This window comes from Apodemus sylvaticus, chromosome 4, assembly GCF_947179515.1.
Source record: "Apodemus sylvaticus chromosome 4, mApoSyl1.1, whole genome shotgun sequence".
Taxonomy (NCBI): Eukaryota; Metazoa; Chordata; class Mammalia; order Rodentia; family Muridae; genus Apodemus; species Apodemus sylvaticus.
The window spans coordinates 39,734,954-39,762,830 of NC_067475.1; the positions used below are offsets into that span (position 1 = coordinate 39,734,954).

Below are 27,877 nucleotides of genomic sequence, written 5' to 3' on the forward strand. Positions count from 1 at the left end.
ATGCTATCCCACAGTGCCATGGTGAAGCAAAGGAAACAGCAAGCTTCAGCTATCGCAGAGGAAATCCATGGACATGGTATCACTAAAAGCTCTTCATTGTCTTAGTGTAGCGCGGCACAGATTTAGGTCCTTTCCGGTGTTAATATTCTATAGTTTACTTCCTTACATACTTCCTGTCTACCATAACAGACGTGAAACCCCTCGGGGTGCGGGGTGCGGGGTGGGGGGTGCGGGGTGCTGTAGAAAACCCTGTGGCACTGCATCCCTTTTGCAGTCATCCTTTCTCATTTGAAAGCTATTTTCAGATGAACAACTGCTGCACAAGGAATGAAGCAAGCTGACAGCTGATGTTCAGTCCCTGGGCTCACTTCTCACATTATCAGGGAACGTGATGCGTATTAGTTTGGTTTGCTTATAGATAATGCTCATACTGCCCTATCTTTCTTGTTCTACCTTGATTACTTTTACTTTGCATTACTTGAAAAATTCAAAATATATTCTACCAGCCTTTGAGATTTTTCAAAGCGAACAATTGATTGCATAGAAATTCGTGTCCAGTGTTTACCCCTGACACCAGTCATAATTAGCAGTTGATTTACTAACACATATTGCATGTGAAATCAACTTTTATTAATACTTTCTGAAAATGAGTTTTTTAAATGTTATAACAACTTAATTTTACTACTTGACAGATACAGGATATTATTTCAATAATAAATAATATTTTTTATTATTTTAAAATCCTAGTAAATAGTTCTGGAAGACCTTGTATTTTACTTGTTAAAAGGGAAATTCATTTCGCTCATGAATAAAGGTTAGCATACTGTTAAATTTCCAGTTTAATATCCAGACCCTCTTTAGGGCTGATCTGACCCATTCCAGATATGTTTGTGGAATGTGTAGGGTGTCCTCTTGTCTTTTTGTTCTGCGGTCAACAAATGGAGCCTTGGGCCATGAAAATATTCACCTCTAGAGGCATGAAACCCTGTGAGGCATCTGGAAACCAGGATGAGTATAGTATTTCACATCATCTTTTCCATAAAGCAAGCTGTTCTACCAATCAAAGTGTCTGACATAGCAGCCACATACCACAGTCATGTTGAAAGGGGACGGCTCAGCTGTGATCTCTTTGCCATCAGATCCTCGTGCTGGCTTCTGCTTGCGTCTCAGGCTTTGCTTTCCTGACAGATTCATTTAGAATAGAATGCGAATAAGTGTGCCCGAGCTACAGACTGTATCAATCCAAAGTTTCACAACTTGGTGGCTTTTTTTTAAAAATTTGCAAGTGTTTTTGTGCATCCCGCTTTGGGTAATTTACTTGAAAACACTTCTGTGGCTTTCCTAGTCAAATTACAGCAAAAATCAAATAATAACTTAAGACTAAAGTATTTACTGTAAAACTAGGCTCTGGATAAGTCACTTTCCAATCACATCATTATCATAACTGTCTTAGGCTGTATCACCTGAACACAAATGATCCCATATAATTACATCATAATCATAAGTAAGTGAGTCCCTTTAATATACTCTGACTCTAAATTAACTGCTAGATTCTACTCTGCATTTCCCTTAAGAGTAAAATTATCTCTTTGATTTTTATAAATATAACCATTTTGAAAGCTTTATGTTTAGAAAGTATAAAATACAATTATATATCAATGGGGAACCCTACTATCTCCCCACCAGGAAGTCTTGGCCATGTGAAGACTTCCCCTCCAACACTGGATGAGCTCCAGGCCAGGTAGGAGGAGCCTCAGATGTTATGATGCTAAATATTGTAGACGGGCCGGGTAATCAGACTCATCTAAGACAAAACAACTACAGCTTATGAAGCAAGACAAATATTTAATTACTTTCTCTTATTTCTGCTGGAGTCTTGCATGGAACTTAACTCTTTATGAGCTGCAAGGAATTGAAAGATCTACAGCAGGGAAATGTCACCTTTTCCAGGGATGTAGGAATGAAATATGGACTTCATTAGGCACCAGAAGAGAATATATCACATGCCCAATCAAGAGCTGATTAAAGTATCTAGAGCCTGCCAGATGGTTCTGGGGACCAAGCCTGGGACCCTGCCTTTAATCCTGGAATCCACACGGTGGTGAAAGGCAAGAACAAACTTCCAGAAGTACACAGCACACACACACACACACACACACACACACACACACAAACACACAAAGGCTGGAGGGAAGAGGGAGAGAGAGAGAGTTAATAAACAGAAAAATGTTAAAGAAAAAAAATATGTCCTATTACCTACTACCCAGGCTGTCTGCCTGGATTGGCTTCATCACGGAAAAGCACTATCATTGTACTGGTACTAAAGGAAAATATGGGGAAGTGGTATTGTGCTACTGTTGTAACCAAAACATTTGTGCTTGCTTCATACAACAGTATATCAGCCACAGTTGCAAACATCTAAAAAGTGCTATGATGGACTGAAGAAATATATTGCTTTCACCTATACACGAATTAGCTGTGAGGACTAGAAAAGACAGCACATAATAGTTCTTGACCCATACACCCTGGGCAGTTTACCTCGAATCTGTATAGGTTTCCAGCATGAATTATGGTCCCTGCTCACTCGAGAGCACATTTCAGACTTGAAATCTAAACACAGAGGCATAGGAATAAGAGAATAGGGATAGGTGACAAAGGAAGAGATGGAGCCATCAGAACGGATTAGGAGTGCTCTACAATACGGTTGGGAACAGAAATGAGAGTTAAAACAACCACAAGATAAACTGGGAATGAGATATTCCTTCACTGTAAGCACGGATGTTACCAGCAGCTCAGAATAAGAGCTGTGTAATAGGAAAGGGGACCTAAGTGTGTCAACTGCTACCCGGTAGCTTTTCCTCCTGCATGCAGGAGGGCTCTGTTGCCTGATGCTTTTTGATTATTGTCTTCCTCTTTATAACCGGTGAACAGCCTTCCCTGGCATGCTGAAGAGAATCGGGAAGGTTATTTTTTGTAATTTCAGGGATAGAGTTTAGCTTTGTGCTCTGAAATCAAAACGTCCTAGTTCTGAATGGAGGTCTGTGTAGATTTGGCATCGCTGGTGCACCAAATTTTGAAATTCCATTTTTCCATCCACTGAGCTGCCTGAAGGCTGGAATGGCTGTGTCCATTTCTCTGTCAGTAACAAAAAGTAATGTTAGTGTTGACGGAAATTGCAAGGACTCTTTGAAAAACTATAGAGCACAAGGACTAGAATTTCAGATGAAAGATTATTCCAGGATCAATAGTTTTTACTTTTCCTATCAACCAAAATCTCAGTATCAAAATGATGGGGAGAAAACTCCAGTGTGTAGAATTTTGATATTTCTTTAACTTTTCACATTAGCACTATTTTAATTTCAAGGAAAAAAAAAGAGTGTGTTCTCTTTTCAAAAATAGTGTGTAGTCACCTACTAGGTATTCGGAGTTTCTTTTTGTTTTGTTTTTGTTTTTTGGATTTGGTTTTTTCAAAACAGGGTTTCTCTGTGTAGCCCTGGCTGTCCTGGAGCTTACTCTATAGACCAGGATGGCCTTGAACTCAGAAATCCACCTGCCTCTGCCTCCCAGAGTGCTGGGATCATTTGGCGTTTCTAAGCACCTAACCTTACCAAGGATTTTAAGAGAACTACACTGAACTCTGTTTTACACTAATCACCACCTTCAGTTTTGACAGAGCTTTTTCACTGTGACAGGCCCTTCTCCTACACACCACAGGCAGCGTCGGATGATTCTGTTGTGCGACTTAGAACATTGATAATAGAATTTCCTAAATATTTATAGATCTTCACAGCTAGTCACACACTAATGGAAGTATTAGTGTAAGTATTAATGCTTAAATTTAAAGGCATGGGTGGTGGTGCACACCTTTAATCCCAGTACCCGGGAGGCAGAGGCAGGTGAATCTCTGTGAGTTCAAGGCCAGCTGTGTCTACCTAGTAAGTTCTAGGCTAGCCAGATTTATACTGTGGGACCCTGTCTCAAAAACAAACAAAAAAATTAAACAAAGCAACAAAATGCCTCAAAATGATGCAAGGATATATGAAATAGAAACATAAATGATCTCAAATAGATTTCAAATGCATCTTCACTTTTAACTTTTTCGGTTAAAGTTTTATTAATTTATTAATTAGGAATTTTTCAAGCATTCTTCAAGATCACAGGTTGGAATGCAGTGCTTTATGTTATAGGTAACATATGGCTTACAGTATATAAGAACATACATTTTATGAACTATCATTTGTAGATGGAGTCCTTTGCAAATGCAGAAAAGCATCTCTTTGAATCAGAAAGTCCAGCACTTTAGCTGGCTCCTCCCACGGTTTATCGGTTCCATAAAGACTGCATTTGCCTGGCAGTCATGAGGAAGTGAGTTTAGATCTTTGGTCGTACTACAATTGTTTGTAAGTGGATTAAATTCCTGGATCTGAATGCGGTTCTATATCACTATAAATGACAGCTGTAGGAAAATATGCCTAGCAATTTTATTTTCAATGGATGAGCTAATGCCTCAAAGACAACCTTCTAAGTCATGAGGATGAGAGTGTGTATCATTTACCAGGCCCTGAGAAGAAAACCACCGTTAGGACCTGGTGCTGGCATTATGCTAATTCCACCTGAACTTGGAATCCCTGTGCTCGGGGGCAGACAGCACTCTGCCGAGAGCTTTGAGCAGTGGGCATGACCATTCCTTGGAATATCAGATCAAACTTTTGCTTGTGTGACATTGTAAACTTCCCTTTAAGAGAGGGGAGGAAACGTTGAGGATTCAGCGTGTCCTTCGGTGTTTGTTTATGCAAAGGTCGTTGTCTTGATGTTTTCCCGACACACTGATGGATGTGATGCTGTGGTTGGTACCATCATGGAGGCTCTAATGAAGTGTGAGGAGAAATGAGCAATCACACAATGCCACATTTGTACTCACAAAGCAATGGCAAAGCAAGCACCACAATGGTATTTTAATTTCCCTCATGTAGCTACAATAGATGAATAACCTCAAAACCATAGAGATGATAGCAAACCTATCCAGCAACCACTTGAACAGTTATTGATGTTTTTACTATGACTTGTCTATTACATGAATATAACTTTTTATTTATTTTTTTTTACTGTGATCTCACTGTTGTAGCTCAGGTTACTCGCAATCCTTACACCTCTGTCTGCTGAGTGCCATGTGCACAGCCAGACGTCCTTTTTATTCATTGCTAGGAATGCAACGTGGCCTCACATAGATTAAGCCGGTGCTCTGCCACTTAGCTATATCAATAACTCTTTATAAAGTCTGTGTGTGTGTCTGTGTGTGTGTGTGTGTGTGTGTGTGTGTGTTGATCTGCATGTGTGCACATTGTGCATGCATAGTTGTGTGTGTGTATATGCATGGGTGACGGTGTGCATGTGCTTGTCTGTGGGTAAACATATGGTTTTTAGGTAGTTCAAACTGGCCTTGATCTTAAATTGACCTTGAATCCTTGATCCTCTGCCTCTATGTCCAGTGTGCTGGGATTGAGTTGTATAGCGACAGATCTGTCTAATCACTTAACTTTAATAGTGGCATGTTCACTGTGTAACCTCTGGCTTGTAGACTTTCTGAAAATGTGTTGGTCTGGCCTGTGAACCAATCCGGGTCCTAGCACATCACTTAGTTTCTTATGCAATGCTTCTGAGCCTAAACATCTAGATGTTCCGTCACTCAAAGCCACTGTGGAGTTGGGAGTGGGGGGCAGAATCTAAGACTGAGACAATACAGACTGGGATGTAATGAATAAGTTGACTTGGTGAAGTATTTTCTCTTTTGTTTCTTGTTTCAGCGTTCTCATAGCATAAATTCACAAGCAGCACTGGATTGTATCCACAGATAATTTCTTTGTCTGTCCTACCATTGAGGACTGATACACTTTTGTAGCTGTGGGTGCACATTTTTCTCCTGGGGCAGCTTGTAGTGAGTTGCTAAAGAGGAGTAATCATTTCTTGTGAGCCCAATGAACCTAGAGTTAAAAGCAAAAACTTTCTTTTTCCAAATATCTCCCCATATGTCTTGTTTAGCATGGGCTTCACCATGGGTTTTCAGGTCACCTTTCTTCACCCTTGGCTGTGGTTCTACGTTTAGCACAAATTTTGTTCTTCTCTTAGCAAGATTGTGTAGAGAAAACAACTATGTGAGTTATAGCATGCTTGGTTGAAAATGACAGAAAGAAGCTTGGTAAACAATAAAGGAAATTTAATGGTTTACTTATCTGAAAAGGTCAGAGGTGATCTGTGAGACCTCGTCCCAAGGCTTCTACATAAAGCCAGGGCGTAATCCCTGCATTGACTCACTTGGCTTTGCCCTGTTCTACTGTGGACTGTCGTGTTCCAGCACACACTCCTCAAAGCTTAATTATCGTAGCTAATTTGTCACATCCTCTATGACTTCCCTCTTTTTTTCTTTTCCCCCAAGACAGAGTTTCCCTGTGTAGCCCTGGCTGTCCTGGAACTCACTCTGTAGACCAGGCTGGCCTCGAACTCAGAAATCCGCCTGCCTCTGCCTCCCAAGTGCTGGGATTAAAGGCGTGAGCCACCACTGCCCAGTTTATGACTTCCATCTTATTCAATAAAAATAAATATTTGTTTGCCTTACAGTCGGTTTTCCTCCTTATGTACTTAACAAAACTTTTCAGTGGCAAAGAGATTATGAACATTCTACAGAATTATGTTCCTGATTCTAAAAGCACTTGGAGGTGCTGAGCATGGTGAATTTTACCTATAAGCTCAGAGCTTGAGAAGGCTGGCACAGGAGCCGTGTCATTGGTTGGAAGCTAGTGTGGGCTACAAATAGGCCTGAAAATAAAATCCAAACAAAAGGAGAAAGCAGAAGAATTTTATCTCTTTCCAGGAAAGCTCTTTAGTATTAGAAATAGAAAATAATGACCTTTTGTCTTTAGATTTTTGGTTGTTTGTTTTGAGACAGAGTTTCGGTATGTAACACAGGTTGGTAAGGAGCTCACTCCGTAACTCAAGCTGCCCCGGAACTCAACATTGTTCTTCATCCACTTCTAGTTTCTGGGATAATGAGCATACACCCACACTTTCAGCTAAAAATAACACTCATTACAAATGTTTTCTATAATTAAAATATAAGGTACATAGAATTAAAACCAAAGAAAAAATTTAAAAGTATTATTATTATTATTATTATTATTATTATTATAAAAGAATTGTAATTCGGTGCTCCAGAGATATGATGGAAGCATACATTGATTTTGGTGCAGGGATTCACAGAAATGGCCTTTGAGCTGTTTGGGAAAGATATCCACTCCATTTTTCTTCCTGCCTCCTTTACGCAGGTTGCTTGGTGCTGGCTACAGAAAGAATGGTCTTTATCCAAGACTAGATAGTGGAGTTGGAGAGAGCACGTACTTCAGTGATAGGCAAAACTCAAACTGATGTGTACAAATGCAAGGAGAAAAGCAAAGTTTATTAATGCCAATGTGAAGCAGTTCTGTTTGAAAAGTCAGGAGTGGGAAAGTCTGAACAGTACTAAGTGCATCACAGCTAATGCTTATTAATTCTTTCTATATGCTGGATAGCATGCTGAATAGCTACTATGAAACATTTTACTTAAATACCATTTAATACCAACTCTTTGCACTAGTTATTATTCTTATTATGAGCTGAACATAAACGAGGAGGACATGAAGGATTAGACAAAATAAGCGACTTAGGTCATTATGCAGTGCCAAAATGTTGAGCTCAGATGTCCCCCAAGGATGGCTGAGAGAAGACATGTCGATAACTTCCTATAACCCAGGGCAGGAGACAAAGAATAGAACTTGGCCAAGTGTGTGAAACTGCCTTCCTTTGGATTCTCATGAATGTGAATGTTGTTTTACAGATGTCGACGGCATGAACCTGGGCAAAAAAGTTAGCATCCCCAGAGACATCATGATAGAAGAATTGTCCCATTTCAGTAATCGTGGTGCCAGACTGTTTAAGATGCGTCAAAGAAGATCTGACAAATACACCTTTGAAAATTTCCAGTATGAAACTAAAGCACAAATAAATGTACGTACAGCCGGACCGTGAGTACATACATGAATCGACAGCATTCCTAAGTTGAAACGTGTTCCCAGGCTCTCAAACGAGTTGATCTGCATATTTTCTTTCAGTTTAATTCTATTAGACCTTTTAGTCAGGATGATGAATAGCTTAGGGGCCCAAATAAAGGAAACATTATGCATGACATGAGAATGCTTTTTTCTTCAATAGGACATTGTCAGCTGTGGATTTGGCACTGAGGAGGTGGCCTGTTCTGCTAGGAGAATGGGAGTGAAAAGGGAGAAGTGGTACCAAATGTTTCCAAGTCTTATCACCTACAGCTAAATGTTTGTGGTGGAAACACTCCCAAGGCACACAGAGGTCCACAAAGCAGGGATTAGAGTTGTGTTTGCTGGGTACATCCTGGCCTTGCAAACACCAAGAATGGGGACCTCCATCAATCTTGCCTCGAAGAATTTCTTCTATACAGTGATAGCCAAGTCAACATGCACCTCACTCTTCTGGCCAATAAACATCAAAACCTTGACACTTTCAATTGTATTTTATAGCTGTGTGTAGTGGTGCATTCTTGCAATCCCAGCACTCTGAAGGCAGAGGTAGAAGGATCACTCACAAGTTTGAGGCCATCTGGGCAACATAGGGAGTTCCAAGCCAGGCAAGACTACAGAGTGAGACCTTGTCTCAAACTAAGAAAAATTAGATGTCTACATCTGTTACCATCATATTCATTTAAACAGTCATTGAGAGAAACTGTAGAGAAGGAAGTTAGTTAATGAAAGACAGATGACCAGTTAAGGTAAATGAGTTTATTTATTTTTATTATTTGTATATTTCCTTGTTATACTTACTAACAGTTAAGTGAAAAAATAAAATAAAGATAGAGTGTGTAAATGAAAAAAATTAAGATAGAGTGTTTCTGTGTAGCCATGGCTGGCATGAAACTCTCTGTGTAGACCAAGCTGATTTTGAACTCAGAGAGATATGCTTACCTCTTCTACCCAAGGACTGGGTTTAAAAGCCTGTGTCGTTAAAAGCCTGTGTCGTCATACCAGGCTTACATTAAGATTTTGAAAGCTGGGGATTAAATGTACTGGTTGAATCCTTGCCTGACTTGTTCAAATTTCAGAACTATAGTCAACCAAAACAACAACCATGGCTTAAATTCTAGTTTTAGTTGTGAATTCAGTTAGATGTGTAAAATCACACTCAACTACAATATTTCCATTTGGGAAGGATAAAGTTAATTTTTACCTGAAATCATGAGTAAATATATGATGTTATTTTAGCCTATTATTATCCATAATACCCTCTCCTCAGAAACTATCTGTGGCTAGTACAGTATGAACTGAAAATAATCCTCATTTACCAGATGGTCTGTTACATAATTACATTTATGGAGGAATAACAACAGAGATGACATTTTATGAAGTAATATGAAATAGGTGGATTAGGGAAAGTCTTGCAAAATCACCTGCAAGTTCAGGCCTCTCAGTAAATGAATAATGCCTGCTTGCATGACTCCCACAGACACTGCAAACACTAACAGTCTAACAACAGCTCTGAAGAAGACAGTGGTCCTCAACCTTCCAGTGCTGCCACCCTTTAACGCAGTTCCTCATGTTGTAGTGACGCCCCCCCCCCCAACCATAAAATTAGTTTGTTGCTACTTTATATTTATAATTTTGCCACTGTTACAAATCATAATGTAAATATCTGATAGGCGGTATTAGTCTTAGGCGACCCCTGTGAAGGAGTCATTTGACCCCCAAAGGGGTCACAACCCACAGGTTGCAAACCACTGATTAAAATTGTCCTCATGAACATAACATATTCCCTCATAATCTTCTGTATTTGTTTTCAGTTAAAAGAAATTTATAACATATGACTTGAGATTGCTGACTATTCCAAGAAAACTGGGTGTGAAATGATTAATAGAATCCCAAACAGCCAAACCAAACAATATATTGATGCTAAATAACTCAGAGCAGTATATACCAATATAGATTGTAAAGGCAGGGATTACTTGGTCTTTTAGTGTTGTGTGCCTTTATCTTCTCTAGACAAAATAATGCATTTATTTGCCTTTTGAATTTCCAACATAGTGTCTACAACATAATAGGCACTCAGTAAACATTTCCCAAAGGTATGAATTAATTGACAGGAATCGGAATTATTTTTTTTTTGAAAAAAATTCCTGTCATTTTAACAGTGTTCCAAATTGCAGTGACTGAGTTGTCATACTCTTGACAAAGTGAGTGTGGTTCATATATGCTGTCTTTCTCATATTCCTCGGGCATATTTTAGCACTAAAATCATGTCACAAAGAGGTTGTGCAACAGGTGACACCTCAGAGAGCATTTAAGTCCCCATATTTTACAGTTAAAAAAAGAAATTGAGAAAGGCAAAGTAATTTGAAAATTAAGCAATCATATTGTTGATAGGAAGTTAGGACCTGTTTCCTCTTAGAACATAATGAGTCTGGTCTAATTATTGATCAGTTTTCCGAGAGAATACTTTTACCTTTCCACATCCATTGAGTTACAGACAATTACCTATCTGTATGTTTCCTATTTTATTATGTTGTTTAGTATCTCATATAGATAACAACATGGATCAAATCCCCAATAATCCATTTCAGTGTTAAGTAAACAGTTAAGTAAACTCAACTGTTAAGTAACCTTGTTTATTTTCTTTGATTGGTTGGGTTTTTTGTTTTGTTTTGTGTTGAGACAGTCTCATGCATGCCAGACTGTCCCTCAACTGACTATGCAGTCATGGCTGGACTTGTACTCCTGACTCTCATATGTATCGTGATTATAGGCACACCCTAAAATAAAAATATAAATACAGCTTCAAGTTTAATCTACTTCTGAGGGCACTGGCAAGTTCAAGTCTTATGCACTTTGTATGAAATAAATAATATTAACAACAAATGGATGAATTCTTCAAAAGAATGGTTGCCTGCTATATGAACTAGTTTTAAAGTCCTGGTTGGTAAAGTTGTTTATGTCTTAAATAGAAGGCAAAACAAAATAAAGAAAGAAAGAAGGAAAAGAAGAAATTGATGAAGTAAACATTCAAGATAAAATAAAAATGTAAGAGAAATTAATGATAATTATAATCCTCTTCTATAAATAACTGTTAATGGACATTGGACTGTTTGCAGTCTTTAAAACTTCTAGGGGAAAGTGTGCTACAAAAGGCCATTCTCCCAGCAAAATGCACACCAACTGGTTACCTAATACCAAATGGTCATCCCTGAAAAGATATATACAAGTAACATTACACAGACTGAGCAGGTTGTATTTAAGTATATATGATTCAAGTACCAACAGTTAATGAGAAAAAAGAAGGTGTGAGTTTGAAGGAGAGCAAATATATGGGAGGGCTTGAAGGGAGGAGAGAGAAGGGGGAAATGAAATGATTCCAGTATAATGTCAAAAAAATAAAAGAAATAATTTAAAAACCAAAAAACTAAAAGAAAGCACACATTTGCAAATGTACTGAAACATTTTGTTTCCTCACAAAACAGTTCAGTTTGTCACGATTTTAGAATGCTACATTCCATTTTCCTCCAAAATAATTTGTTATTGTATCAAAATAAAAACATCTGTTTTTTTAAGAAAACAATTCTTAAATAAGACTAAGCAATGTATATTGGAAATCTTAATACATATCTATCATGTTTTGTTTTAAAAATCAACTTATTTATATTTGGTATAAAATTTACTACAAATCTTTTTTATTGTTATTTCTACAGAAATCATGAAATTGCATATTTGTTTTGAACTCGTATGTTTTGAGCCTAGAAGATGCTGGTTTAATTTTATGGTTAACCTCACTAAATTAAACACCACATTTTCCCTTGTCTTTTCAACCTTTCTGACAGGAAACACAGATGGTGAACACTATAATTTAGAGCTTATGCCACAATCAGTCATCACCTGAACATCACAGGTCTTTGTTTGTACACTAAACAATGATAATAGAAGTCTTGGGGCCTTCCTGCCAATGACTAACCAAAGAGTTGATGTTCCTGTTCACTCCAAGACTCAAGAGATGTCATGTTTCCTAAAATGAACATGGGAAGGAGTACCTGTTCCCATAGGTGAAATTCATATTGTATTCTTCTAGAAACATAACAAATGGTGATTCTTTATCCATTGCGCTTTGAACCTTCCACATTTATCTCAATAGCCTTTAAATTTATAACTGAAGTTGGTAAAATATTAATATAGTAAATTCAGTAAAATACTTGAGGTAGAAGATACATTCAAAAATGTAAAACATTAAATTATATATGTATGTAAATGCTTTATATTTAGTAATTATTAAAAATGGCCTTTAAGACTTTTTTTTGAAACAGAGTTTCACTGTGTAATCCTGGCTGGCCTGGAACTAACTCACTGTGTAGACCAGACTGGCCTCAAACTCAAAGAGATCCATCTGTGTCTGCCTCATGAGTGGTGGCATTAAATATGTGCACCACTACACTTAGCTAAGATAGTCATTGTGTAATAACTATAGAAAAAAAATTTCCTAACTAGATTTAAGAGACTACTAACCTTTAGGGAATTCACAGTGCTGTGAATGTGATAAAAATCTGCTTGACAAGAACAAATAAGAGAGACCATAAAAGAAGGATGCAGATGTAGTTGGAGCGGTGAGATAGTACAGATGTGGTGACATTTCTGGTATGATACATTAGAAAGAAGGAAATTGAAAAGAGACATGGAGGATTTAGGATTTGGCTTGATAGTGAACAGAGGGAGCTCACTGCAAAGAGACAAAGCAGGAATCATAACGTGATGGGCAGTGAAGGACAGGGGACGTGTGAGATCAGATCTTGGAAATGTGCCAGTTCAAGAGGCAAGTCCAAGATCTTAATGGTTGGACATGAGTTTGAACAGTATTCAACATGAGGTAAGGAAGCATTTCTAAAGGGTGCAGTCATGTCAGACAGATGCATTAGTGTTCCAACTGACTACAAGAGTAGTACATGATGGGAAATGAACAGAAGGCAGATATCTATAGGACAAAAATGAGGAAGGTTGGTGACTTAGTAGTCAAGAGCACTTGCTACTCTTGCAGATGACCTAAGTTTAATTCCCAGCATCCATGTGACAGCTCACAACTGCCTGAAAGTCCAGCTCCAGAGGGTTCAAACCCCTCCTCCATCCTCTGTAGACAACCACACTCACATGCACATAGCTATGCACAGTTACATACACATGTAATTAAAAATAAGTTTTGAAAGAGAAATAAGCAAGAAAGATATACACATTGAAGACTAAGGTGGTAAAGAAAGACAGGTTTAAGAAGGTTATGGCAAAAAGAAATTAGCTGGATTTGATGATTTATTCACTAAAAATTCAGCAAATACTCAGAATGATTACATTACATAAGGCTTTGTAAAAACAAGCATTCAGTTAGATTCAAAGCTAGCATGTGTACACATGAAGATGGCCAGGTGTGAAATGGTCACACAGTGCTGTTTGTGGTTGAAAGGCTTTCTAGACCTTTGAGACCTGGTCCTCAGGGAGACTTCTGGTCAGATCCAACTCTAAACCTCTAAGTCTTGGGTGCAAAGTGTGTGGCGCCTGAGGGTCACCTCGCTAAGTATAATATTTTGTAATTCTATTAGTTACCTTCAAAATTGATGATTTCATTTTTCTTTACAACTAAATAATAATTTGGTGTGTGTGTGTGTGTGTCCACATTGATCAACTAAATGGGAAAGAAACTTGCAGAGTACCAGCTATTCATCTGAAATTGGATTAAGACCCAAAATATACAAAGAACTCAAAACAGAGACAAGAAAAAAAATGACCTGGGTTTTTTTTTCTTTTAATTTTAAAGGGGTTATGGTTCTGAACAGAGAGTTCTCAGAACAAAAAAATCGAAATAGCTGAGATATATTGATAAATGTGTTCAACATTCTTAGAAATCAGGGAAATGCAATTTAAAAATACTTTGAGATTTCATCTTAACTCAGTCAGAATGGCTAAGATCAAGAAAACCACTGGTAGCACATGTTCATGAAGCTGTGGGAGAGAGGATGCTGAAGTCATCCCTGGTTCTTCCTCCTAGACCCATGCTCCCAGAAACAAGACTCAGACTCAAAATATATCAACAAATTCCTTGGCCATATAGCAAGTCTCTTCTCTGACTTAAACTAGCCTACTCTGCCCACTCTGCCATGTAGCCAGGTTACCTGTGCTCAGATCCAATGCGTCTGTCTTGTCACATCTTTTCAGTGACTCTCCCACCTTCTCTCCAGAACTCTTTCTCCTCCCAGATGTCCCACCTCATTCAGGTCACAGGCTATAGGCTCTTTCATTGACAGATGATACATCCATACAATACACAAAATATTCTCTCTACCGGGGAACACTTATTCACAGTTAGTGGGGTTGAAAATTAGTGCAGCCACGATGAACATCATTATCAACAATTCTCACCAAGCTAAAAAATAGGGCTACCAGATGACCCAGCTGTACCATGCCTTGTCGTATGCCCAAAGGACTGACTCAACGAATACTTTCTTAGCTATGTTCATTTTTGATCTATTCACAATGGCTAGGAAAATGGTAATGAACTGAAAGCTTTGAAAGGCATTATTCTGTCGCCATAGAGGCAGTCCTAAATTATAAGACTACAAAAAATTCACTTAAAACTTAAAGGAGAAGCATCTCTTTTCAGAATTTTATTTCCTTAAAAAAATCACATTAAGTCTATGTCGCTAAATACATGTAGCTTTTCTGTGTATAGGCATGGTATGAAGGAGAGCTCTTCAGATGCTATAGAATTTGAAACCTTTCTATAGTCTAATGAATCTAAAACATAACTATAAAATACAACACTAATATAATAAAACTGTCAGCCAAAAGGAGTCACACAATCATCATTAATACATTACAGGATATTAGTTACCTTCTAGAACTGGACAGTAAGATCTTATGGCTGAAGATACCATGTGCTTGAGTCATATAGAACATGGAGGAATCCAGCCAGTTAGTCAACTGGAAGCTTCACTAACTGCCTGCCTTCCGTAATGCTGAAATCTGCTATCACAGCTGAGGAGAAAGTCAACATAAACCACAGCCAACTTGCAAAGTATATTGATGACTAGCCTAGCAACACATGCCCACTGACACCATACAATGGAGGTAGAAAGTTTCTGAGAGTTATCAACTACTTTTCATTGGATTTAAGTTTTGCTTCAAGAGATAGAACCTATATATGATACTGTCAATTGAGCCAACTTTTGTGGCTACAAAGGTCATGGGCCCTAGGGGAAATTTTACTACTATAATCTGCTGAAAGACAGCATTAAAATGATTCCCAATGACTTGTTACTATAGCCATCGGTGCGCTCCTTGAGCCTCACTGGAGAATCTTCTTCTTGCTGTAGATGGCAGTTACCATTGAGACGCCAACATGCAGCAAATAAAAGACTCAGATTGCTCAGCCCTACATGGGACTTCTATAGCACAACCCCCTTATCAAGGCTCAGGAACCATTGTTATCAAGATGGTGGAAAGATTCTCACAGCCAGAGGTAGTGGATGGCTTTAAGGAGACAGTGTTTGCCAGACACAGCAGGGCAGACACACATAGGAACTCACAGCACTTGTGACAGCTTGTGCAAGACCCGTGAAAGTTCAAGCCAGTCAAAAGTTCTCCCAGCATGGGAGAGAGGGTGGGAGGGTGGGCAGGAGGTCCCAACCCTAACTTGAGTTCTTGGTATTTGATTGCTGCATAAAGAGGGTACTTCTGTCTTCTTTAATGGTGTGACACCTTGTCAACCATACTCCAGGGCAGGCCCCACACCCTTGAGTAGTTGGCCAACACATACTGGACTCAATGGGGGAGGGGGGGTGAAGGGCATGAAGTCTAATGAAGCTGGAAAGAATCTTGGAGGAGTTAGGGGAGAGAGATAAATACAAGCAAAACATTGTATAAAATTCTCAAAAAGATAATAAAAGCCATTCTTTTTTTCTTTTTTAAAGAATCTCTAGGTCAAATGCTTGGCCAAAATGCTTTGTTTTAGTATATTGGTAAATATTGTTAAATTAAACATATTTCTTATTGTAATGTTATGGCTAGAAATCTAATAAATTGGAGGAGAGCTCTACAGTGTCTTGCACACAGTATTACTCAATTAATTTTGTTTTGTTGTTGTTGTTCAGTGGACTATAGACTGGCATACGTAAAAGTTCTCCTTGAACTGTTCAACTTCATTACCATGTAAATTACTAGGGTCCCGACTGGCAATATGGTAGCATTAGGTTTACTTTCTCTATATACAAATGGAAGTTTACATTGCTCTTTCTGTGCCTAATAGTTCAAATTTACTTTTAAACAAATACAGCACAATATCGCCATGCAGAATGGGAGAATTGATGGAAGCAACCTAGAAGGTGGCTCACAGCAAGGCCCCTCAACTCCCCCCAACACCCCAGATCCACGAAGCCCCCCAAATCCAGAGAGCATTGCACCAGGTAACTAACCACCTTCAAATGCGACAGTAAAAAAGTTCTATGTCTTTAAAAATACTACTCCTTTGAAGTCTTATTCAATGGTATTTTGTTCAAAAGTTTAGAATAAATGTAACATTTCAGTTTAAAATAATCATTTAAAATAGTTACTGTAGTTATATTTTGTTTTAGATGGTCCATACTATCTCTTTTAACAGTTTTTATTTATTTAACTGGTGTGTGTGTGTGTGTGTGTGTGTGTGTGTGTGTGTGTGTGTGTGTGTGTGTCTTCTGCTGAGTGCACGTGGAGGTCAGAAGACAGTTTTCAGTAGTCGATTTTTTTTATTGGTTTCTGTTCTCTGAAAGGACTTTATCTGAAGTCTATAAAGCATATATTTGGTCAGGTGTGGGTGGCTTATTATTTTAATTCTGTCACTCTGGAAGCTAAGGTGAGACGTTTATGAATCCCATAACAGTCTGGGCTGTTTAGACACTGCATCAGAAGAAACAAACAGTATCAATAACAAGACACAGTCAGGCAGTGGTGGTGCACGCCTTTAATCCCAGCACTTGGGAGGCAGAGGCAGGAGGATTTCTGAATTCGAGGCCAACCTGGTCTATAGAGTGAGTTCCAGGACAGCCAGGGTGACACAGAGAAACCCTGTCTCAAAAAAGCAAAAACAAACAAACAAACAAAAAAACCACCACCACCAACAACAAAAATAACAAGACACACACACACACACACACACAAGAACATAGTTCTTTAGTTTGTTTTAAAAGCAAATCTTATTCAAATAATATGTATTACTTAGAAACATGATTACATGATGAGAGATAATATCTTTATAAAAATCATATTAATTAATTAGTAACTTTTCAAAAATAACCTACAAGCTTCTTGTCTTCAAAAATTCGAATATTGCCTTAGAGTAATATACAAACTAAATATTTAAAAATTTACGAGACTTAACTTCCAAATGAGTCGCATCTGCCAGGTTCTATAAAACGAACACACACTTTAGGAAGAGCACTTGTGGATTTTCCTCCGAGCGTGGCAATAGACTTTTTGAACATGGGTGAGTCCACTCACTAACATTTCATCTTTTTTAAAGTTAGCTGTCAGTCATTGCTGAGCTTAGATAGATTAGAGCATTCGGATTGATCACGCTAAGAAGGGCTATAGACAGACATCTTAAAATGACACCGAAGAACAAGAGAGAACAATTAAAATGCACAGCATTCTAAAAGAAATACTACAATGATGATCTTTCTTCTGCAGTTTCAAGCGAAAGTCATGGCGGAAAGCGAGCTTTCAGATCACAGCGGGCTAAATCCATCACAACTAGGTCCACTTCTTTTCATTTTACTAGTGCATTGTAAAAAAAATATTTTTTTGCTTTGACTCTTTTAAATCTTTAAAACAAGGAAAACAAGTTATTACAGATCTAGTGTGAGAACTAAGATTGAAAAATATAGTCTTTAAGGTAGAGTGAGTACTCAGTTCAGTTTATAATTTATTTATTTAAGATTACATTTTCAATTAAAGTGTAATGTCATCACTTCCTTCTTCCCCTTCCTCCCTCTCTCCTCTCCAATGTCCCCTTCCTCCAAGCCCTCTCATGTTTTCTCTACTCACAGATTGATAGCCTCTCTTTCCTTATTATTATATTGTGTAATAGATAATGTGTGTATATATCATCTAAACCTATATTAAGAAATAGATAAATACAACCTGCTGAGCCTTTTATATACATTTGTGTATGTATAACTCAGGGCTGATTGCTTTATACTGAATAATGATTGGAGGCTCATTAACAACAATAATAAAGTATCTTCCTTTTTAGATTCCTTAATTGTAAAAGGTTTTTAAGTATCTCCACTTCAATGTGATAATTTCTGGTGACTTATAGAAAAGGTTCTTCATAAACTTACTTCAGCAGGAAACACTAAATACAGGAAGATGTGAGTTGGCATTTAGTACCTGACGGGCACTCTGTTCATTCCCTTTGCCCTGTTTCCAAAGGATATTCTGGACCACTGAAGGAAATTCCCCCTGAAAGATTTAACACGACGGCTGTTCCTAAGTACTACCAGTCTCCGTGGGAGCAGGCCATTGGCGGCGATCCGGAGCTCCTGGAGGCTTTGTACCCGAAACTTTTCATGCCTGAAGGAAAGGCAGAACTGCCAGATTACAGGAGCTTCAACAGGTAACTCAGTTATCCAGGGCGACTCAGTGGGTATGTGAAAGAAGAGTTTCCCACTACCGTAACGGGAATCAAATTGAGAAAACCATCTGCGATTCTGAGAAAAGAATCTAAGTAGAAACCTGGGTATCTGCTAAATCTGAGTTGATACATCTATGCACTACTACTAAAAGTTTTAACTAGTCAATTCACTGGGGTCTGTACAAAGAATTTCATAAAAATGATGCTTTTAAAATATTATCATTTATCTATATATTTCTATTTCTCCATTTTGATTGTGGGGCGGGAGGGTGGCTCACGTGCCGTGGTGCACATTTAGAGGTCAGAAGAGAACCTGCAGAGGTCTGCTCCCCACCAAGCTTTTACCAAGAAAGTCCCAGGGACTGAACTCGGGTCATCAGGTATGACAATGAGGGCCATTATCTCATGAGCCATCTTGCTGGCACAGTAGTCTTTTTTTTTTTTTTTTTTTTTTTAAGTGATTGGAAAGCTATGAAGTTAGGCAATTATCCTGAAGACCAAAATCTTTAAAAAAAAAAAAATTAGAATCTAAACGTATTAGCTGATGCCACTTTTCCAGGGGAGGTGTTCACTGGTAAGACATAAACATAAATAAGCTAAGCAAAACTGAGCAGGTAGATCTTGGCAGGAACAGGAAGAGATTGGGATATTCCATGTAGAAGCCCTGGTGTCTACCCCAGGTTTCCAGCTAGATATTGCGAGCATATCCGTTAGGAGTGAAGGCAAACGGAGACCAACCGTCAACAACCTCAATGTGGTTTCTATCAGCAGTGTCAAGCTGAGCAAACTCCATCTCCTCTTCGTCACAACGCTGCCACCAACCACAGTCAGTCCTTCCACACGGCCCAACTTTAGATTCAAATCATCTCTACCATGGTTAAGTTCCTGTCAATTTTTAATTGTGATAAAACACATAGTATACATTTGACAACTTTAACCATTTTTAAAAAGGATGTATTTCTTGTGCCATGCATGGTGGCACATACCTTTAATCCCAGCACCCAGGAGGCAGAGGCAGGTGGATTTCTGGGGGTTCCAAGACAGCCAGGGCTACACAGAGAAACCCTGTCTCAAATAGAAAACAACCCCCGCCCCAAACAAGACATATTTCTTTTACTTTATGTGGATGCGTGGTTTGCCTGGATGTGTGCACCATGTGTACATGGTGCCATTGGAGGTCAGGAGAGGGCATGCGGACCCCTGGACCTGGAGTTACAAATGGTTGTGTGTCACCATGTAAGTGCTAGAAACCTAGTCACTGGCAAGCAGAGCATCCTCTTAACTTCTAAGCCATCTTTCCAGCCCCTAACTTTTAATCACGTTAAGGTACTAGCCAGCTGTGTTTGCTGTATTCCCAATGGATGTAATCATCACCACCGTCTTCAAGACATTTTCCTGTAAGACCAAAACTCCTGCATCCATTCTGGACAGTGATTCTGATACTCATCTTCCATAGTCAATCAAATTTCCATCTTTATGACTTTTACTACTCTAAAGTTTTCTTGTAAGTGAAGTCATATAGTATTTATCTTTTTAGACTGGTTTAGTACAATGTCCTCTAGTTTAAATTTTATTTTGTGTTTATATTACTATAAGATTCAATATATCAACTCCTTCCAGGAGCAAGAGGGTTTAAGATTGGGCAGGTATATATATATATAATGTGCCACAGCAGTTCCTAATATGTACAGCTATTCCATGATGATTTGTTGTATCTGTTATGGAAATTTAATACGTTTTCCTGTATGTGTATCATATTGAGAAATAGAGAAGCTTTCCGCTTAACAAATGAACTTAGTGACATTAGACACGTCTGAAGAGAGAACTATGATATGACATAGGACAATGTTCCAGCTGAAATATGGAGAAAAAGAAACCAGAGAGCAAGGAAGGCAGACGACGCATGCGCGGCTATGACGGTCTGTGGGAGCAGGCGCTGGGCGAGGAGTTAGAGCAAAAGAGAAGGACTTATGGCCGAGACCTTTCCACACGTGACAGAAGCCTCAAAAGCGGCGCGCAAGTCAAGGAAAGTGAGCAAGACAGGAAAGAGGTTTGAAGTCCCACGGTTAAAGTTCTCTTCAAAGAAGTAAAAGCAAGTTGGTTTCCTAACAGAAATGATGGAAATCTCGAACGAGTACCTAACATCGTGATGTAACTACCAGTCTATGATTCTACATCCACTAGAAGTATTCTTTCAAGATAAAAGTTAAATTTAAAAGTTACATACACATTTTCAGACACAGACCTCTATTAGACAATAAGACAAGAACAATAAAGTTGTATTATTCACAGAGGGCTTATTGTGCTCACACACATTCGAAAGGAGCTATGGGAAAATCATCAGAATTAGTTAAGTAAATGTGTCAGGAGGACAAACTACAAAGCCAGCATAAAATACACCAGGAACAAATAACTAGAAAACAAATATGTTAATACTATTTGTGGTCTGCAACCTGATTCCAGTGCGCTACTTTGTGCATGTTTTATTTTGATTCGTAAACAAATGTTTTTTATTTAAAAATTCTTATGTGGACAAAGTAACCCCAGTAATTATCTCTACCTGTATAACTTCAAAATGACAAAGGCCTTTCATTACATTAGTCAGAATAAAATCCAGTTATTTAAAAGAGAAGTTCAAATAATTTCCCAGTATAAAACAGGCTCTTTCCCCATTGTAGGTCAACACAACTTTACTTCTTCCAACTACTAATGATTTTGAGAACACAGCTTAACCAAGAATTTAGTCCAACTATTATGCATACATATTTCAAAAGTAAAATGCAGTTAGTATTGTTTCACTCGTATTAAATTATTCAACATGTTACTACATGGAGACTTTATTCTGATATGACCTTTTCATTATTGTAAAACAAATGCCAAAGACACACAGAGAACAACAAGGCAGAGAGGGAGGGAAGGAGAGAGGGAGGGAGGGATATATATATATATATATATATATATATATATATATATATATATATATATACCATTATATATGTCATTAGATTATATATATATCTTTATATATATCATTAGATTATATATATCTTTATATATATATCATTAGATTATATATATATCTTTATATATATCATTAGATTATATATATCTTTATATATATCATTTTATATATATATATATACATATATATATATATATATCTTTAATATATCATTAGATAATAGCAAAAGGTAAGGTGCAGGCTGATAACTCTCAGTGCTGATAATGATCAAAAGAAAACCGACTCCCAAGGATAATTCCAATCTCAAAATGATAAAGATCTGATTATACCTTTTGGTTCTTTGTTTCTTTTGTGTGTATTCAAACTCCATGCTGCTTTCGAGTCTGTGGAACACATGGGCAGTAAACCGAGAGCAAGAAATGTTCTGGCTTGCTTCAAATTGCTGTGTGATCTTACGTATAGCATTTAACTCAAAGTTCTCATCTGTAGAATATAGTCTATGATTAAAGTGCCTTTAAATATAGTACATTGATTGGCTACTTGGTAAAAATGGTTTATTTTTAATTTTTATGCAAACATTCTACTTTGTAGAAAAATAATTATTATGTCCAGTGTATTCAGACATTTTTACAACATAATCCTATCAAAATAAACAAGAAGGCATGGGATTAGTTTGATCTTCTTATATTTGTTGAGGTCTGTCTTGTGGCCAATTATATATGGTTGATTTTGGAGAAGGTACCATGAGGTGCTGAGAAAAAGGTATATTCTTTTGCTTTAGGATGAAATGTTCTCTCTCTCTCTCTCTCTCTCTCTATATATATATATATATATATATGTATATATATATATATATATATATATATACATATATATATGTTAAATCCAATTGGTCCAAAGGTTTAGTTTCTCTGTGTCCTTGTTTAGTTTCTGTTTTTCTGATCTGTCCATTGAGGAGAGTGGAGTATTGAAGTTGCCCACAATTATTGTGGTAGGCTTTTGAGCTTTAGTAAAATTTCTTTTACAAAAGAGGGTACCCTTGCATTTGGAGCATAGATGTTCAGAATGGAGAGTTCTTCTTCGTAGATTTTTCCCTTGACCAGTAAGAAGTGTCCTTCCATGTCTCTTTTGATGACTTTAGGTTGAAAGTCAATTTTACCTGATATTAGAATGTCTACTCCAGCTTGTTTCCTGAGACCATTTGCTTGTAAAATTGTCTTCCAGCCTTTTGCTCTGAGGTAGTGTTTGTCTTTGACACTGAGGTGTGTTTCCTATAAGCAGCAAAATGTAGGGTCCTGTTTACGTATTCAGTCTTTTAGTCTATGTCTTTTTATTGGGGAATTGCGTCTATTGATGTTAAGAGATCTTAAGGAATAGTGATTATTACTGTCATGGAATGGATACAGAAAATGTGGTATATTTATACAATGGAATACTACTCAGCAATTAAAAACAATGAATTCATAAAATTTTTGGGCAAATGGTTGGAACTGGAAAATATCATCCTAAGTGAGGCAGCTCAATCACAAAAGAACACACATGGAATGCAGTCACTGATAAGTGGATATTAGCCCAGAAGCTCTGAATACCCAAGACACAATTTGCATATCAAATGATTCCAAAGAAGAAGGAATGAGAGGTCCCTGGTCCTGGAAGGGCTTGATCCAGCATTGTAGGGGAGTACCAGGACAGAGAAGAAGGGGGGGTTGATTGGAGGACGGGCGGAGGGAAGAGGGCTTATGGGACTTATGGGGTGTGGGGAACTGGGAAAGGGAAAATCATTTGGAATGCAAACAAACAATATAGAAAATAAAAAAGAAAAACAAACAAAAAATAAACAAGAAATCATCAATCTGTGACTCTATTATTCACTACATAGGTGACATAATGTGAAAATCATTTAAACTCAGACCTTTTTCTGAAAAGCTAGTATTATGGAAATCATAGGGTTTTTTTTATAATTATGGTTTTTTTAAAAAAACTTTTTTTCAAGTCTTTTCACTGGAAATTTTTGCCCTACCAGCTTGGACTGAAGTTTGAAAGTATTCCCATGGACCTAAACCGTCTTACAGGAGGTCTCCCACTCTGAGTGCTAATGCATGCTCCTTCAGTGCTGCAGAGAGGGCCAGAGAGCCCAAATCAACAGGACGTAGTTTCAGACTTGCCAAAGAAAAGAAAATGTCCTTTTCCAAACAGCAGCCTCTATTGGCCCTGCGGTGAGAGCAAAGAGATGGACGACAGACCCAAGGGACACTGCCCTTTACAAGGCAAGAAGTGTGCTCACGGCACCTAGGAAAAATGAAACACAAGTGGTTAAAAAGAAAGAAAATAGCACACTGAATGCCAAAGCAGCAACCCTGCGGTGCGCTCTCTCTGATAGTCAGAAAACACAGTCAGGTTTCATCTCTGGAACTTATAAAATCACTTGAGCAAATCAGCTGACTTCAGAGACGTTCAACTCCAGTCTGCTTAATCTAATGATGTAACCATTCTTAAAATCCCAGTAATGACTATTTGTGCAGGGACCCATGTAAAATAGCCATGCTTGGTTCAGTGGCTCCATTGTTCCTATCCTTTAAAAAAAAATTATTTATTTTTATTAATTGGTTATTTTATTTATTTACATTTCAAATGTCCCCGTTCCCAGTCTCCCCTCCAAAAACCCTCTATCCTATCCCCTCCCTTTTGCCTCTAAGAGGGTGATCCCCACCCACCAACCCACTCCTGCCTCACCCCTCTGGCATACCCCCTATGGCATTGTAAACCCCTTCAGCTCCTCCAGTTCTTCCCCCAGCTCCTCTATTGGGGAACCCTGTGCTCAGTCCAATGGTTGGCTGTGAGTATCTGCATCTGTCATAGGTGCTGGCAGAGCCTCTCAGAAGACAGCTATACCACTCCTGTCTGTAAGCACTTCTTGGCTTCAGCAATAGTGTTTTGGGGTTTGGGGTCTGCAGATGGGATGGGGCAGTCTCTGGATGGCCTTTCCTTCAGTTTCTGCTCCACTCTTTGTCCCTGCATTTCCTTTAAACAGGAACGATTCTGGGTTAACATTTTTGAGATGAGTGGGTGGCCCTATCTCTCACCTCGGGGGTCGTGCCTATCTACAGGAGGTGGTCTCTTCAGGTTCTCTCTCTCCTCTGACGGGTATTTCAGCTAATGTCATCCCCATAGGGTCCTGGGAGCCTCTCACTCCCTGGCATCTGGGACTTTCTAGTGGTTCCCCCCAATTTCCACCCCCACTGCTACATATTTCTATTCATTCTCCTGACCCTCTGGGTTTCTCTCCTGACTATTCCCATACTTGATCCTGCCCCTCCCCCCCTCTTCCTTCCCCCTCCTCTCTCCCTCCCAGATCCCTCCCTCTACCTCCCCGGATTATTTTGTTCTCCCTTCTTTTTTTTTTTTAATATTTTTATTTTCTATATTCTTTGTTTACATTCCAAATGATTTCCCCTTTCCCGGATCCCCCCTCCCCATATGTCCCATAAACCTTCTTCTCTCCATCCATTCTCCGATCACCTCCCTCCTTTTTCTCTGTCCTTATATTCCCCTCCAATGCTAGGTCAAGCCTTTCCAGGATCAGGACCCTCTCCATACTTCTTCATGGGAGTCATTTGTTATGCGACTTGTGCCTTGGGCATTCAGGGCTTCTGGGCTAATTAATATCTACTTATCAGAGATTGCATTCCATGTGTATTCTTTTGTGATTGGGTTACCTCACTTAGGATGATATTTCCAGATCAAACCATTTGCCTAAAAATTTGTGAACTCATTTGTTTCTAATTGCTGAGTAGTATTCCATTGTGTAAATATGCCACATTTTCTGTATCCATTCCTCCTTTGAGGGACATCTGGGTTCTTTCCAGCTTCTGGCTATTATAAATAAGGCTGCTATGAACATAATGGAGCATGTGTCTTTATTGCATGCCGGGGAATCCTTTGGGTATATGCCCAGGAAGTGACAGACAAGTGGACCAATGGAATAGAATTGAAGATCCAGAAATGAATCCACACACCTATGGTCATTTGTTCTCCCTTCTAAGTAGGATTGGAGCATTCACACTTTGGTCTTCTTTCTTGTTAAGCTTCACATGGTCTGTGAGTTATATTGTGGGTATTCTGATATTCCTATCTTGAAAAAGTCTCTCTCTCTCTCTCTCTCTCTCTCTCTCTCTCTCTCTCTCCTCTATCTTTCCTCTTCACCTCCCATCTTCCCCCTCTCTGTGTTCTCACTGTGGGAAATGACCCCTTGCACATGCTAGGCATGGGCTCCAATACTGAGCTCCAGTCAAAAATCATTAATAAATTGGCAAGGGGACTCTGTTTTTATCTTACCAAGACTCGCTGATGAGTGGATTTAAATGGTGTTCTTCCTCCTGGGCTATAAGATTTGCCATGTTCTAAGTACTGGGCTATAAGATATGCCATGTTCTAAGTACTGGGCTATAAGATCTGCCATGTTCTAAGTACTTGGCTTGGCTTTTCTTCATGGTTTCATATTCCTTCCCTAGACAACCCCCCCCACAATTGGCCTGTAGCCTCTCCTGCCTCTGCCTGTGAGTCTAGAAAGATAGGTCTTCTTTCTTTCCCTGAGCTTTCCAGAATTATATCTGCCTTTGATTCCTCTCTCCAGTGGACGTGCTGTTATGCATTAGCCAAATTCTAATGGCTGACCTCTTTTCTTCAGAAGTAGTTTAAATGTTGTGTGGTGTTTTTTTTTTTTTCCAAAGAGAAATATTTCTGATGATTCAAACTAAAGTCACTGAACACTAGGCTGCTCAGAGTATCCTCCTTTTTGAATTTGCTGCATAGCTCATCACTGTTAGATGTTTTATTTTTTTATGCCTCCTTCACGACACAAGATCTGAACATTTACTACATTGTTCATTTAAAACTGTGCCTGATGCTGGATGATTAAAAAAAAAAACAAAAAACAACTGAAGATGAGCTAGAAACGCATGAGAGACCTTGTATGCAATAGCAGGGGTTAGATTTTTTTTATTCAGAGATACATCTAGAAATTTTGAAATTTTCATTTGTTTTGGGACTATGCTTTAATTACAACATCTTTACCTTCCCTTTCCTTCCCTGCCCCCGAACTCCCCCATGTATCCCTCCCTACTCTCTTTCAAATCCATTGCCTCTTTTTGCAAACTTTGAAATCTTTATGGTGAAGATACACACACTCAAGACACATTTCTTCCTTTCAAAGAATTTGGAATTCATTGATGACCCCAAGGAAATGATAATCTTAAAAACAGATATGAAAAATACAAATTATCGTACCTCGAGTACAAATGGTTAACAGAAACAACCCGTACCACAGGAATTTGAGGAAACTGTGAGCTGGGATCCTTGGATGGAAGACAGAGCAGAAACGTCACAGGCATTGACAAACAGCAAAAAGCAGAGTGGCACAAATTGATGCAGTGATTCAGGGATCAGGTTTGTCCAGACATGCATTTATGTCCTTTACTGTCAACGCATGGAAAATGCTTGGTTCTGTGGCCCCAAACTGAAAAACATCCGTTGAAGACTATAACAACATGTCCATAAAGTTACGAGATTATCTGCACTTTATGTCAAATAGAATTAAATATTAATTATTATCTGCCTTTCTTTTGATTCCCACAGGGTTGCCACTCCCTTTGGAGGTTTTGAAAAAGCATCAAAAATGGTTAAGTTCAAAGTTCCGGATTTTGAACTGCTGCTGCTAACAGACCCCAGGTTCTTGGCCTTTGCCAATCCTCTTTCAGGCAGGCGATGCTTTAACAGGACACCGAAGGGATGGATATCTGAGAATGTTCCTGTTGTCATAACAACTGAGCCTACAGAAGACGCCACTGTACCAGAATCAGATGACCTGTGAAAGGGAAGCTGGGCACTGCGCAGGATGTTCTGCCCATAACAGCTGCTGGTGGTCTACCAGGTGGCCAAGCCATTGGAGTTCCCCATTGCTATAGTCATTCAATAGCAGTTAAGAACATTTCATTTTTTGGCATTTAATTTGAACTGAACCATTAAATTCTTATTTTAAAAACTTTCAAGTCCCTCAGATTCATTCAGCTCCTTATCTTCATACTTAACTTCCTGTTTTAAATAAGCTAGCCTTTTCATTGTGAGTTTCAGATGGAAAAGAGTTAGCTGACAGAATTTCTCTTTGTCTCAACTCTAGAA

The 27,877-nt window shown here is 38.5% G+C and overlaps 1 protein-coding gene across 1 annotated transcript; it reads left to right on the plus strand.

The window, feature by feature from the left end:
* Positions 1-27,569, plus strand: Myoz2 (myozenin 2). Its single transcript, XM_052178507.1, has 5 exons — positions 1-76; positions 7,868-8,037; positions 16,405-16,534; positions 18,537-18,720; positions 27,335-27,569. Exons 1-5 carry the CDS (start codon positions 1-3, stop codon positions 27,567-27,569), a joined length of 795 nt encoding a protein of 264 aa, XP_052034467.1.
* Positions 27,570-27,877: the final 308 nt, after the last annotated feature.